Here is a 13639-nt window from a genome sequence, read left to right on the forward strand (position 1 = left end):
GTTGCTGCTAACCTCTGCTCTGTGCCATCTGCACTGCTGCCAACTCTGCTCTACATTGTTCAGTCTCTGGCCCACCTAGCCACTGCAATTCACTCTTCGACACTCCTCAGCACCATCTGACACTAGTACATCCTACTACTTCTGATTTGGGCTCCCATAGCAAGGAATTGATCTGAGAAGTGGGTTCCTCAAGTATCCTGCCCATCTGCAGTCCTTTCGAACTACATCTCTAGATCACCCAGCCTCCCTCCTAGAGATGTGGCTGCCATCTCTACCAAAAAAAATGTCGAATTGCTCCCTCTCTCCTTTGCATAGCACTGGACTAGCCTATGCACTCCCTTCTGGAACTTGTAAATCTACACCTCTCCACTGTTGCTCAGCTAGTGAGAATTCAGACTCCTTGGCTAGAAGTCCTCTAAGGAAGAATTCACTCACTATGCTTCTCTTTTTCTTCTGACGTCTTTCTGCTCAGCAAAACGACCTGCAGAAAAATTGTGTCTCACCAGCTCTTCCTCACGCTAAGGCTCAACGTTGCTCCCTCTGCCACGGCAAATTTTCGATCTAGAAGCCCTTCCTCTCTGTCGACTCACTCAAAGAGAGACTGCCTCGAAAATTTAGCCCTCCTAGCTTGGACTGGGCAAACCCCTTTGGGGATTCGAACTGCTGCCTCCTGTAGCTTTTCGATCTCCCTCTTCGGTTCAGCGTTGGGTTCTCTGGTACTGCTCTTCTTGTTCCACCTGCAGCTCTGATACCATGCGAAAATTCCTAAACCGGAATTCCTACTGCAGCAACTGATGATATTTCTCCTATTTCTTAAATTCCTTCAAACAAATTACTTGTAGTTTCCTATGGCAAATATCGAAATACATACACTGCAACCTTCACTTAATTAAATATTATACAGAAACAAGAGACTGAGCAAGAAAGAAAATACAACACAATAACACCGGTATTTTTGGATAAATGTCCACGGAAAAAACCCAATACGGTAAAATCAGTGCAACAGATCTAAGGGTTTTATTATTATGCAACAGAAAATTCTGAATGCATCTCTGAATACCTCAAGGGTTATTCAGTTACACAAAGAGAAACACTGGCAGAAAGAATTGTGAGATTACCTCACACAATCACTGAGAAAAATCTTTGCTGATCTGGATGTTGGATGAGGTGCCTCTGGTAGGACCTGCGCAGTCCTCACGTAGTCCCTGCGTCAACCCCTCTAGGCACTGCATCACCCAGCCAGCTGATCGATTTGTTGCCCGGAGTCACTCCTCTCAGCCTCCCAGTCTCACAACCCAAAACTGACTCTGCTGCAAAATTTCAGACTTTCTCTCACCCTCTACGCTGCTTCTCTGTGGCCTTGCGTCAGCCTCTACGTGAGAGTTGTTGGATCACTCTCTGCCTCTCTCTGTTGATGATTCTCCGGCTGAGAAAATCTCTCTCTCTCTCTAGAATCTATCTTGCCCCTCAACTGCAAGAAATCTACTCAATCAGAATTTCCTCCTGAGAACTTCTCACTTCAGAAATTCGATCTCTTGATCTCTCATTGTGTTTTCCAAATGACCCTCAAGCTTCCTTAAAAAATCTTCTTGTTGACATTCAACGGCCCAATTTAAAAGCTAATCAATGGCTAAGATCATTTTAGCTTGATCCTCATCTTCTTCTAGAAGTTACACCCACAATTAGATTAATACCCATTAATATTTTTTATTTCCTAAGTTTACACTTAGTGGCCCATTAAAAAATATTAATTATTTTAATAAAATTGTTTTTGGGTGGAATTTCCCAAAACGCTTTTTGGGTTCTTTGGAATACATGTGTCCAAACCTCCCTGCAAAATTTGAGGCCTATAGCACATCCGATACTACCCCAAATCTAAGTTGCACGATACGGGGAAACAAGTATGAGTTTCCGAAATGGATATGGGTACGAAACGTGACCCCCCCTCAAATTTTGGAAACGGAGAAAACACGATATATATATATATATAAGGACATTCAAGAAATATGTACAATCATAAAGCATACATGATACATTATAATTTATTACATTATGATTAAATTGTCCAATGTTAATGCATAAACTATAAGCCTCTAAATTTAGATCACATCCTCTCATGAATGATCACATAATGAAAATAGCAATATCTAAAATCAGCAACGAGAAATTTCTAATTCCTTGTCTTGTGCTTGATTGGGAGTCTCCTCCTGCATAGTCAAACGACCTTAGTGCTCTTGATTAAATACAAGTTCCATACCCTAGTAGCCTAGGTGGTCTTGATTATTGGGAGTCTCCCCTGCATAGGGGGCTTGGTTCTCTTGATTAAATACAAATTCCATACCCTAGTACATGACAAAATCCAATAGAAACATCGCAATCCCCCAAATCCTGAAATCCTGAAAAACAGATAAGTCCGTTGGATTTTGAGTGAGATCTAAAATTCTACTTTCTCCATATGAAATCCAATGAGGAGAAACCACTCTCAAACATCCTGAGTCATTTCATGGTAATGTTAAAAATTTAAATAAAAGGATGAAAATGAAAGATAAAGGAGAATGTCACATTTAAGTAAAAGTGACATTCTTCTTTATCTTTCATTTTCATCCTTTTACTTTAAGAATTTAACATTACCATGAACTACATATCAACACTAGGGCCATCGGCTTGAACATTAAGATGCCCCACTCAAAACAAATTGTTTCCAATATTCAATAGCTCCCTCTATCACTCCTGAATTGGTAGGGAGCGAAAATAAAAAAATAAAAATAAAAATAAAAAACTGAAAAAGTCACTTTATCACTGAAATGTGGTTGTACGACCTGGAAACACGTTTCAGGTCGTACTGGGCCACATTTCCCCCACGTGAAACGTGCCAGTACGACCTGAAACACATTTCCAGGCCGTACCAAACGCGTTTCCATTTCTTTTCTACCCAGAAACACCTTCAAAACCAGTGTTTCCGTCAACATAGCCCCAAATGAACATCCATTTGGCTTCACAAGTTACTTGCAAGATTGTTTGATTAGGAGTTGAAGCATACAATCATTTTCTGTGATAATCATAGTATCAGACTTTTTGAGAATCCATTGTCCCAAGACAGGTCCAAGGCTCAAGCATATAGAGATTAGATATCACTTCATTCAAGGCAAGGCTCAGAAAGTAGCAGTGAAGCTCCAGCATATTCCCACAAAATAGCAAGTAGTTGATATTTTGACCAAGCCCTTGGCAAAAGTGAAGTATGAGGCATTCAGCGATAAACTTGGATTGGTGCAGAATTCCTTCCTCATCAATAGGGACTGTTGAGAATTATAGTTCGAACAGGAACTTCTGCACATGTTCAGTGTGAATATGCAAGAAATAGTTTGAGATATTTTCAATAAATATTTTTGAAAAGTAATTCTATTTTGTAATTCAATTTAGTAAAAAGGTGAAAGTATTATATCTAGCATTTGAATCTATAATTGTATCTCACGCATGACTTAGACTAGAGTAATCTCGAAAATAGATTCTCCACTAAAAGTATAAAGACAGGGCAAGGTAGAGGCTTTGAAAACACATAAGCAGTTAAGCAGGTTGAGCGACTGAGAATGGAAGAGAGTGCAAACAACCAGCAAAGAGGCACTTCCATGCAGTGCACAGTTCTGTATAGTGCTATGGACAATACTATACAGATCCATGCAGCCATATGGCTGTAAAGCAGAGAATTATTGTTTCTGTTTTTTTTCGTAGTTGTACCTCTCAAGCAGCCTGTAGAAGCTCAAGTTCAAGGTGATTTTGTTGACTATGCGGTACTGTTTTTTCAGCAGTGTGGAGAAATTTTCATGTAAGTTTTTCAAAGGAATTAAACGCTGATTTGAAAGAGTAATTACCTATGTGTGAGAAATGAATTTTTATGCTTCCACTATTTAAATTCTAGTTATTGTGCGATTGATGCTATGGTCTGAAATTTAATTTTGGCATTATTTAAATTCAGCAATCTACTTGTTTGATTGATATCATAAGGATATTAGTCGCTTAGAGCTTGAAATTTTCAAATTGGGCTTATTATAGTATTGGTTAGGCATTGAAATTTGGTAGAAGAAAGATAGGGATAAAATAAGAATCAGAGTTGATTAAAATGTTCAAGGTTGAAACTTGCAATCCCAATTGGACACTGAGGTTGGATTAAAAATTTCAACATGTAAGTTGGAAGCTGTAAACGGAATCACACATTGCCAACTTGTAGGAAGTTTTATTTATCTTAAAATAACTATACCAGATATAAATTCAGAAGTTGGTATGTTCTCAACATTTTTTACTTGTCCAAGGATGGTGCATTGGAATGCGGCAAAAAGAGTGTTCAGATGTAGCATAGGTACTTTGTATTTTGGAGTTGCACTAAAAATATATATATATTTCAGGTTGAGCAAATTTTTGGATGTAAATTGGGCAGGATAAATTTGTGGCCAAATATCAGCATCGTGTTATGCTTTCAAGTTTTAACCTTGGAAGTGGTGTAAATTCATAGGTAAGTAAAACAGAAACCTCTGTTGCATATTCATCAGCATAAGCAAAACATAGAGCAATGGTTCGAGCAACTTGTGAAACAGTTTGGCTCTCTAACATACCCAGTGTTTAAAGTTACAGCAGGTGCAGCTCTCTTGTCATGTGACAATCAAAGTGCTATAAAAATGACGAGGAATCAAGTGCTTCACTCAAAAACCAAAAACACAGCAGAGCATCATCACTACATCAAGGACCAAGTACCAAATAGATAAATGGACCCAATATTTTTGCAAATCATGAAATCAAATAGTAGACATGTTTACTTAAGGTACTCGGAAAAGAAAAGTTTCAGAAATTTAGAAACTTGTTGAGAATCACTGAAAACAAAATAAACATTAAGGGGGGTGTTAAACAAACTGATGCGAGGTTTATTTTAAAAGACTTGGGTCCTAGGAGGTTATTAGTGTTAAGTTATAAAGGTGTTAACGTAATAAAGTGTAATGTTAGCATAATGACAAAGTTAGTGATGTGTTAGGAAAAAGATGTAATAAAGTTAGTATGAACTGACAAAGACATGACACATTGCTAATGGAAAAAATGGAACGAAGTTTTTCTTTTATATGCATATATTTACCACATGTCCTTTAATTAAATGAAGTATATTATCATTCCATTTTACCTTCTATATGGATATATATTTACCACGTGTCCTTAAATTGCATGATGTATATTATCAAATCTATCCATATCCCTTGGCTCATGTGTGTGTTTGAATATCTTTAACAGCCAAGGATACAGTTATTATCACTTTTCTTTATTATAAGTGCAAGTAATAATAGCTAATAGATACGCCAAGTTGGTGGAACCAAAGTTTTTTGAGCCAGAACCAAGGTTGACTTTTACCAAGTGGAAGTTTTGTTGTTGGACATATTCTATCCCCTCACACATAGTACCCAGTATGAAGGGAGAATTACCAATTACGCAGGTCTAGGAAGGCTACATTTACCACTAAGACTCTACACACAGATATATGGGTGAAGTTAGGTTGATAGTGTTGGGAGACGGATCTGTAACAAAAACCACTGCTCACTGAACGCTTAAGGCCTACATTTCTTTCCTCAACCAAAAAATTGCTCGACAGGATTGGAGAAGGAGCAAATATGGGGTAGTTTGCAAGGATGATAGAAGACATTGCCAGGGAATGTTCCTTACATAGTTCTTTCTGACACAGGGAAGAAAATCATAATATTACAAATATGCATATAAGAGACTGAATAAAGACACAACACAAACCATTCACAGTCACTTTGAAAAAAATATTCCCCACATCTAAACTCTGAAATTGGAATAAGATGGAATCAGCACTTTGAATTTTCAACTATGCAATATAAATGATATCACTATACAGGAACCAGATCTTCGATATATTGAAATGCACCCTGGTCCCTAACCATGTAATATTGATGATATCTATACAGAGTACTGATTTATCTATTGGTCAAATTATATTTAAAGGGATGCAATATAAACTATTCTACCTACCATGTTTGTATGAAATGTAATAGTTTAGAAGCTGCATAGTTGGCTGGAGACTACACCAATATTCAAAAATTATATAGAGAACAGGGATGGAAAAGTTCCAGTAGAGGAAGAAAATTTACTTGTAACGTTTGTATGCCAAGCCTTTGAATGCTACCCGGGCTTCAGCTGCTTCAAGATAAACAGCCTGTAGAAAGCACAGTAGGATACATTAATTGGCATCAAGAAATGAACAAAATGGAAAGTCAAAATTTCTGCCGGGATGTCCATTCTCTACCCAAATAGCACCAAAACTTTCTTTCAAGATCTGTCTAGTGCGACATAAAATTCATCATGACAGCCCATGGGAAAGCACATCAAGGTAGCTGACAAATCAAATGCAGACTCCTGAACTCATGGTACAAAAGTTTGACATGTGTATCATATACTTGAGTCTTTAACAAAAGGGAAGGATTACTGCAGGAGGCAAAAAACTAAAGCTATCAAAGAGCAGCAGGCTAGTCTTTCTCTTCTATTCCTTCCCAAAAGAAAGACAGAATATCCTGAATTCCCCTATTCTTGCACTTTGTTTTGCTCCCCCCACTATTATTAACGACAAGTTGGTCCCCAACTCTGCATTGTCAAATATCTAATGCAGGATCTCTCTTCTTGGTCTTGGCCTTCCTTAGGGGGAAGAGACCACTCCTTTCCTTTCCACTGATGAGCTGAGCTAACACCGAGAAAGTGTTATAGATAATATCTCCCTTTCTTTATAATGGAAAGACGATGCTCAAGAATATAAGAGAGTCAACACCCTTAAAGAAAGAAAGAAATGCATAATTATAGAGAAAATGCTAGTGGTGTGAAGAGAAAACATTCAAAAGGATAGAAGAGATAAATAAAAGCTGCAGCAAGGCTGATAATATAATGCACACAAGCTATCTTAACTTTTAAGTATTATTACTACATTAGAAATTTAAACAGAATTCAATATACAGTTCCTTAAAAATTATACCAGACAAGTACGGAGAGCATATTTCAATTCCAATCCAGGGCATCAAAATAATAAGCCGTTTTAGAGCTAAAACTCTACCTAATATGTCTTCCACACAAACCCAAGTGTCTAGGCATGTGGAAGTCGACTAATTGACCCTTAACGTCAGCAATTACTTTAACTATTAAGTAACTGACTTTTATAAGATAAAGTGAGTTAATCTAAAGAAATGCTAAGGTTATTTGCACTAGTGAATTAGACGAATCTCAACCACTGATCTCAAGTGATGTTAAGATCTAATCTCAACAGTCAATCACTTTGAAGATTAGGGTTGTAGGTTCGGTTAATAACTCAAACTATAAAAGAAAGGATTGGATAAGTGAAAAGACACATATTGAGCACAATCAGTGAAGGTGAGATCTCAGTGATTGGGGGAAAAGACGCATGTTGAGCACAATCGGTGAAAGTGAGATCTCAGTGATTGGGTGAAGGAGGACTTTCATCCAAGTGTGCAAGGTTTGAGAAAGAGTGCAAGGGCGTTAAAGAGTGCAACTAGGGCTAATTCCCCATCCTAGTAGCCCCTCCTTTGATGGCTCTTTTCACATTTGGATTCCCCTTGATGGCATCTCCCCTCACCTGGAAAATTAGAATTTTTGCACACCTACAAATGCCTCAAAATCAAGTCAGCCCCAAGCTGCCCCTCTTCAAGTCGGCCCTATGTTGATTAGACATGTCCTTTGACCCCACGTTGACCCATATAAATATGACTTCATTTCACCCAATGTTTTAAAAACCGGAAACGGTGACCGGACCGGTCCACCTAATGAACCGGGTTTCAAACCGGAACCAGTCGAACCGGGATTGGTTAGGTCTAAACAAACCGGTCTTAAAAAATACATTAAATAATTATTTTTTAATGAAAAAAACTATTTTTAAGATTTAAAACCATGATTCCAATCCAATAAAAACAAAATATGCAAGGTTTGCTCATCTATATACCATGTAAAGGTGAATACAATGTTGCAGGGGAGCACCCCCCACCCCCTCGATTCCGTGCCCAATCCGCGCTTTGGGTGGGAGCGACTCGGGAGCGCGCTCCCGAAATCGCTCCTGAAAAGGGAACGATTTTGGGAGCGCGCTCCCTAAAAAAAATTTCGCTCCCTGCCTTTTCGGGAGCGTTTTTTCTTTTTTGCAATTTGTTTTTGTAGTAATGTTCAAAATGCAATTTCTTTTGAAAGAAACAAATCATTTTTGAGTGGGGCAGCTTAATCATCAAGTCTATGTCCCTAGTATTGATATGCTATTCATAGTAATGTTAAATTCTTAAAGTAAAAGGATGAAAATGAAAATTATGGAGATGAAAATGAAGATTAAGGAGAATGTAATCTTCATTTTAATCCTTTTACTTAAATTTTTAACATTACCATGAAATGACTCAGGATGCTTGAGAGTGGTTCTGGCCTCATTGGATTTCATATGCAGAAAGTAGAATTTTAGATTTCATTCAAAATCCAACAAACTTATCAGTTTTTCAGGCTTTCAGGATTGGGGGATTGCAATGTTTCCATTGAATTTTGTCATGTATTAGGGTATGGAACTCGTATTTAATCAAGAGCACCAATCCCTCTATGTACCTTGATGTTAGTGACATTGGTTGTCGAACTCCTCTATCATGACCCTCCTAAAAATGTACGCATCACTCAAACAAAATCTTGACTTGATATGCTATGCCTTTTCTATCTTATGTTAATGCTTAGAGGGTGATATTAATGACAAAGATCCCTATACCGATACAGAGGTAATGACAAAGATACCTCTAGATATTAATGCTTAGAGGGTGATATTAATGACAAAAATCCTAATTTTCCAACAAGACTAAAAAATTAGACATTTCTCGTGGTGGCAAGAGGCCCAAACATAAGAAATAGATAATAGATTTACTTATGTTTTCTAGTTTCTATTAGTTTTTATAACTATTGACTCCTTCATATTTATTATGATATTTTTTTAAACAATATATGACAATTTAAGTTTGAAGTTGGCAATTATAACTCATTAGTAATGATTTATGAATATGATGCTTCATGAAAGTTGAAAGTTGTTTCATTTCATTTCATGTTAGATAGTATTTGTTGTAATGGTTACACTTAGCTTACAAGTACAACTTTGGTTATCAATGATGATAAATGTTATATATTGAATTTTGAAAGCTTGAAACTTTAAGATTGATGAATCATGAGACTCAATATGTTGTATGTTACTATGTTACTAACTTGTGGATGTGGTTGATGAAGATTATAACTTCTAGATGATTGTTGTTATATGGTTCAATCTATGTTTTTTTATGTTTTTTATATCTAATTCATTATTCTACATGTTTTTGTTGACATATATGTATCAAAATTAAAAAAATATAAAAAATATATATATTATATAAAAAACGCTCTGGGATTCGCTCCCAAACCCGGAGCTTCTGAAAATGTCGTTCCCACTCCCGTTTTCGCTCCCGCTCCCAAGTAACACTGGGTGAATATATCAAAATGGCATCGAGTACAATACATATCCACAACAAAATACATAATCAATGAGGCTCTAAATGGCCTCTAGAGTCCGAAAACAATGCTCTAAGCTATGGGGTCACTGAACTACTACAAGTCTACATATCAGTGATCAACAACATGATCACTCCTCATCATGATCAAACTCGTCACCACTACTAGACAAGCAATCATCAACATGAGCTACATAAATAATATGCCTCCGAGTTTGAAGACTCCTAAAACTCCTCTACAACTTTAGTAGTAGTAGCAAAAATAGACATCAAAACTGCAAATCACTGATCAACATGGTCACTCATGAAACTCATCATTATTCAATGCTACTAGAAATGGGATCATCAACAAGAGATACATAAACATCATCTAGCTCAAAGCCTTCAGACTTGGATTGCTCAACCTTATAAAATGATAGAAATTGAAAAGGTTTAACATGCTTAACCAATGATTTTGGTTTGAGTGAAGGGTTCATCTCCTCAACCTTATAATGTGGTAGAAAAAGATAAGCATGCCTAACCAGTTGTTTTCCTTTGAGTGAAGGGCGCATTCTTGTTAAGGCCATGGTAGAGGAGTTCAACAATCAGTACCGCCAACATCAACAAAGTTCAACAATCAATGGCACCACAATCAAGGTTCTTAAAGGGCTTCATGCTCTTGATCAAATGCCAATCTCATACCCTCACGCATGATAGAATCAAATGGAAACATTGCAAACCCCCAAACCATGAAATCCTGAAAACCATTAAGTCTGCTGAATTTTGAGTGAAATCTAAAATTCTAGTTTCTCCATATGAAATCCAATGAAGTCGAAACCACTCTCAAACATCCTGAGTCATTTCATGGTAATGTTAAAATTTAAGTAAAAGGATGAAAATGAAATACTTTAAGAATTTAACATTACCATTAATTGCCAATATTGTTAGGGTTGAGATGTGTCAGGAAACTGAGAGGGTAGGCATGTTTTTCTTGGAAGGACTATTTTTTGAGGAAAACAACCCCAAATTTCCCTCAAACCAGCTTAAAAACTCACAAAAATGCATTCTGTGGGGGTTATAGTTGCCCTGGAAATAAACTGGCCGATTTAGGACAAAACCGACCGGTTTGACCACAAACCAGCCGGTTAGGGCAAAAAAAAGGCGAAATGAGGAGGTAAACCGGGTTTTTAAGGCTTGCTAACCAGTGGGTTTTTAAAACACTAATTTCACCTCATCTCATCACAACATCTCTCCTCTCTTGATTAGTTCATACATCATCTGAAGCAGCTCATTTTCCACACGTGCGAGGACCTTCTTGGGCATCTTTGGCTTATGTTGACCGAGGACTTAGGGAGACCGTTTGACTACATTTTGACTTGGAGATACTCTGTTTGGACAGGCCGCATCTTTTGGCACAAATTCCGAGGATTTATGGGTAGATTGACCAATGTTGACCGCAAGCAGACCACAATGTGTTGACTTTGGTTGACCGAGTTTTGATCATTGTTTTGGGCTAACTTTGACCCTGCTGAAGAGGCTGAGTTCCTTGTTGGTTTGACCAAGCTGATTGGAGGCCATTTAACTATTGTTTGACCACTGTTGATTGTGCTGGCTAGGGCACGTTGACTGTTGTTGACTATTGCAGAACTGTTGACCAAATCACTTTAATCAGATTGGGCCTCATCTCATTGGTTGGTCTACTTCATTAGCAAGTCAACATTTTCACTTTGACTATTGTACTAAATTGGATTTTCTCTCTCTGTTGAACATTTGATATTGATTATTAAGAAGGATTGGTTGGGTTTTCCCTCTTGTGGGGTTTTGCCCTGGCATTATCCTAAATATGTGTGTTCATTGTCTTGGCTTGTCTTTTTGTGCAAATTGTTGATGATGTTCTATCTACAGTTACTGTCAATAATGAGCTATTGTTGAATTTTAATGTGATTGCTATTGGAATCTAAAGTGAAATTGTTACTCCCCCGGATGCGGGTGATTAACCGCGTTGGTACAGCGCATCATATTTGGGCTAGCAAGTGGCACGGCCACATGGCCACCCATGCTTCCACCCAGAAGCCCACTGTCATACTTAATGATGTGTTAATGTTGTGTGAAGGCTGAAAAAACTTAATGTTGTGTGAAGGCCGAAAAAATTTAATGTTGTGTGAAAGCCGAGGAAATCTCACTCTGATCCATCGGAACGCCATCCCCCTGTTCTGCGTCCTTTGGACTGTAACTGCCTCCCCGCTGCTGCAAAGCCAAGCTCGCGCACGACTACGGGGAGAAGGTGCCAGATCCTCTGTTGTATTGAAATGGTTGAAGGTGCCCACTTCTCGCATAATCTGTTTCGCTGCTTCAGAACTGCTGCTTCGGCCCTGAATTCTGCTTCTAATCAACAAATTCCCCATTCTCCTACTTCCACTGGCCATTCTATCCCTCATCCTGCTCCTCCTAGCACCCGCCGAACCAATTCCAACCAAGCAAGTATGCCTCGTTTGCGGCACAGGATGCATTGTAGACAAGGCAGCGACAGAGGCAGAGCAACTCGCCCTCCCTCGCTGCCCCTCTCTGCCTCTTCTCCTTCAGATTCCTCCTCCCCGTCGACAGATGCTCACTTCACGGGTCAATATCCCGCCACCCGCAATGGTAGCGGGCGTGCTCAGACGGCCAGCTCTAGGCGTGCTGCAGACACCCATCAACCTCCTGATGCCTCTGTTCCGACGATGCATTCCTGCCATTCTACCCAGTTCCAGTTTCGCACTGGAGCGCCCGTGCATTATTGCTACCATTTCTGTTGCCTTTAGAGAGGAGCCACAGAGCTCTGTCATTCCGGCTCGCATCATTCAAGAAAGGACTGACAACAGCAGAAGGAAAACTCCTGGTAGCAACTCAGGAACTCGTAGAACTCATGGTGAAGCTTTGAACCGGATGGACGTAGCTCAGGTTCACAACACTCCAGGCGGAAATACGAATATGGAAGCCACAACAAGCGGGCAACAACACGAAGAAGATGATATGGAGGCCTACAGGTGTCTAATTGTGGAGGAACCTCTGCCACCTAATGACACCTAGCAGGCCAAGGTTAATTTCAGGTTCTTTAAGCACCCGGTCACCAACTTAGGGGTATTTTTAATGTTTTTTGTTGCAATTGATGTCAATTTTGATGTTTTTTCAAAAAACTATACCACAATGTTATTACAGGCTGGTTCCCCGCGCGGGCAGCATACTCCTTGAATCTTGGACTAGTTTCCCCTTTGAGGGCAGTCATTTTTCAGTTACTGTTTGTTAAAGCATGGTAAAATCTGAGACAAGATCTGCAAAGGCCGGTGCCTCCATGTACTATTTTTTGTTTCAATAATAGATTTAGTCATATTTAGTAAAAAAAAAAGTGAAATTGTTACTGGGCTAATAATATATTGAAGTAATTATCGCAAGCATAGAACATACCATAAAACTTAACATAGTATCAGAATTAAGGTGAATGCAAGCCCAAGGAAGAAGTAAGTAATCACTTTTGGAACTCTTGCTACTATTGGACAAGGTCTATTGGGAACAAGTTTCTATGGCTTCTACCTCTTACTTCAACACAGAGGATAAGCTCAATGACAAATCAGACTATCATGCTTGGAAGATGACACTTGATCTGACCTTGGAGGAACATGAAGTATTGGACTATGTGCAAGGGAAAGCGATGGAGCCTCCTTCAAATGCACCTGTTGCTGTTAGAATGAAGTATAGAAAAGGTGAGGTCAAAGCTAAGAAAATCCTAATTGACTCCATTCAAAAGCATTTAATTTGCCTATATTTATGATTTGGGAACTGAAAAGAAATAAATAAAAAACAAGTTAATGAAGTCAAAGTCAAAAATGCAAATCAAATCCTCTTTCTCAAAAACAAGTTAAAGGATATCGAGATGGATAAAGGGGAGTCTATCCATCTTACTTCATAAGAATCACTCAAGTGAAGAATGATCAGCTATCTATTAGAGAAGTTATTCCTGACAGGGAACTCACCCTCATTGCTCTCGGAGATCTTTCAAGGCCATGGGAAACATTTTCCACCACCATTCTCAATAATGACAGGATACCTAATTTTGATGAGCTTTTGGCTAGATG

The 13639-nt window shown here is 38.5% G+C and overlaps 1 protein-coding gene across 1 annotated transcript in view; it reads right to left on the reverse strand.

Annotated features, from left to right (window-relative positions):
• LOC149226995 (uncharacterized) overlaps nt 1-13639 on the reverse strand; it is a 199413-nt gene that overhangs the window by 161304 nt on the left and 24470 nt on the right. Inside the window, exon 6 of the mRNA XM_089380374.1 lies at nt 6147-6211. Within this exon, the coding sequence (XP_089236500.1) occupies nt 6147-6211 (65 nt within the window). The remainder of the gene's footprint in view (nt 1-6146; nt 6212-13639) is intronic.

The sequence above is a fragment of the Pinus tabuliformis genome, chromosome J (genome assembly GCF_031772625.1).
Source record: "Pinus tabuliformis cultivar Carrire ecotype Pingquan chromosome J, CPIR1, whole genome shotgun sequence".
NCBI lineage: Eukaryota > Viridiplantae > Streptophyta > Pinopsida > Pinales > Pinaceae > Pinus > Pinus tabuliformis.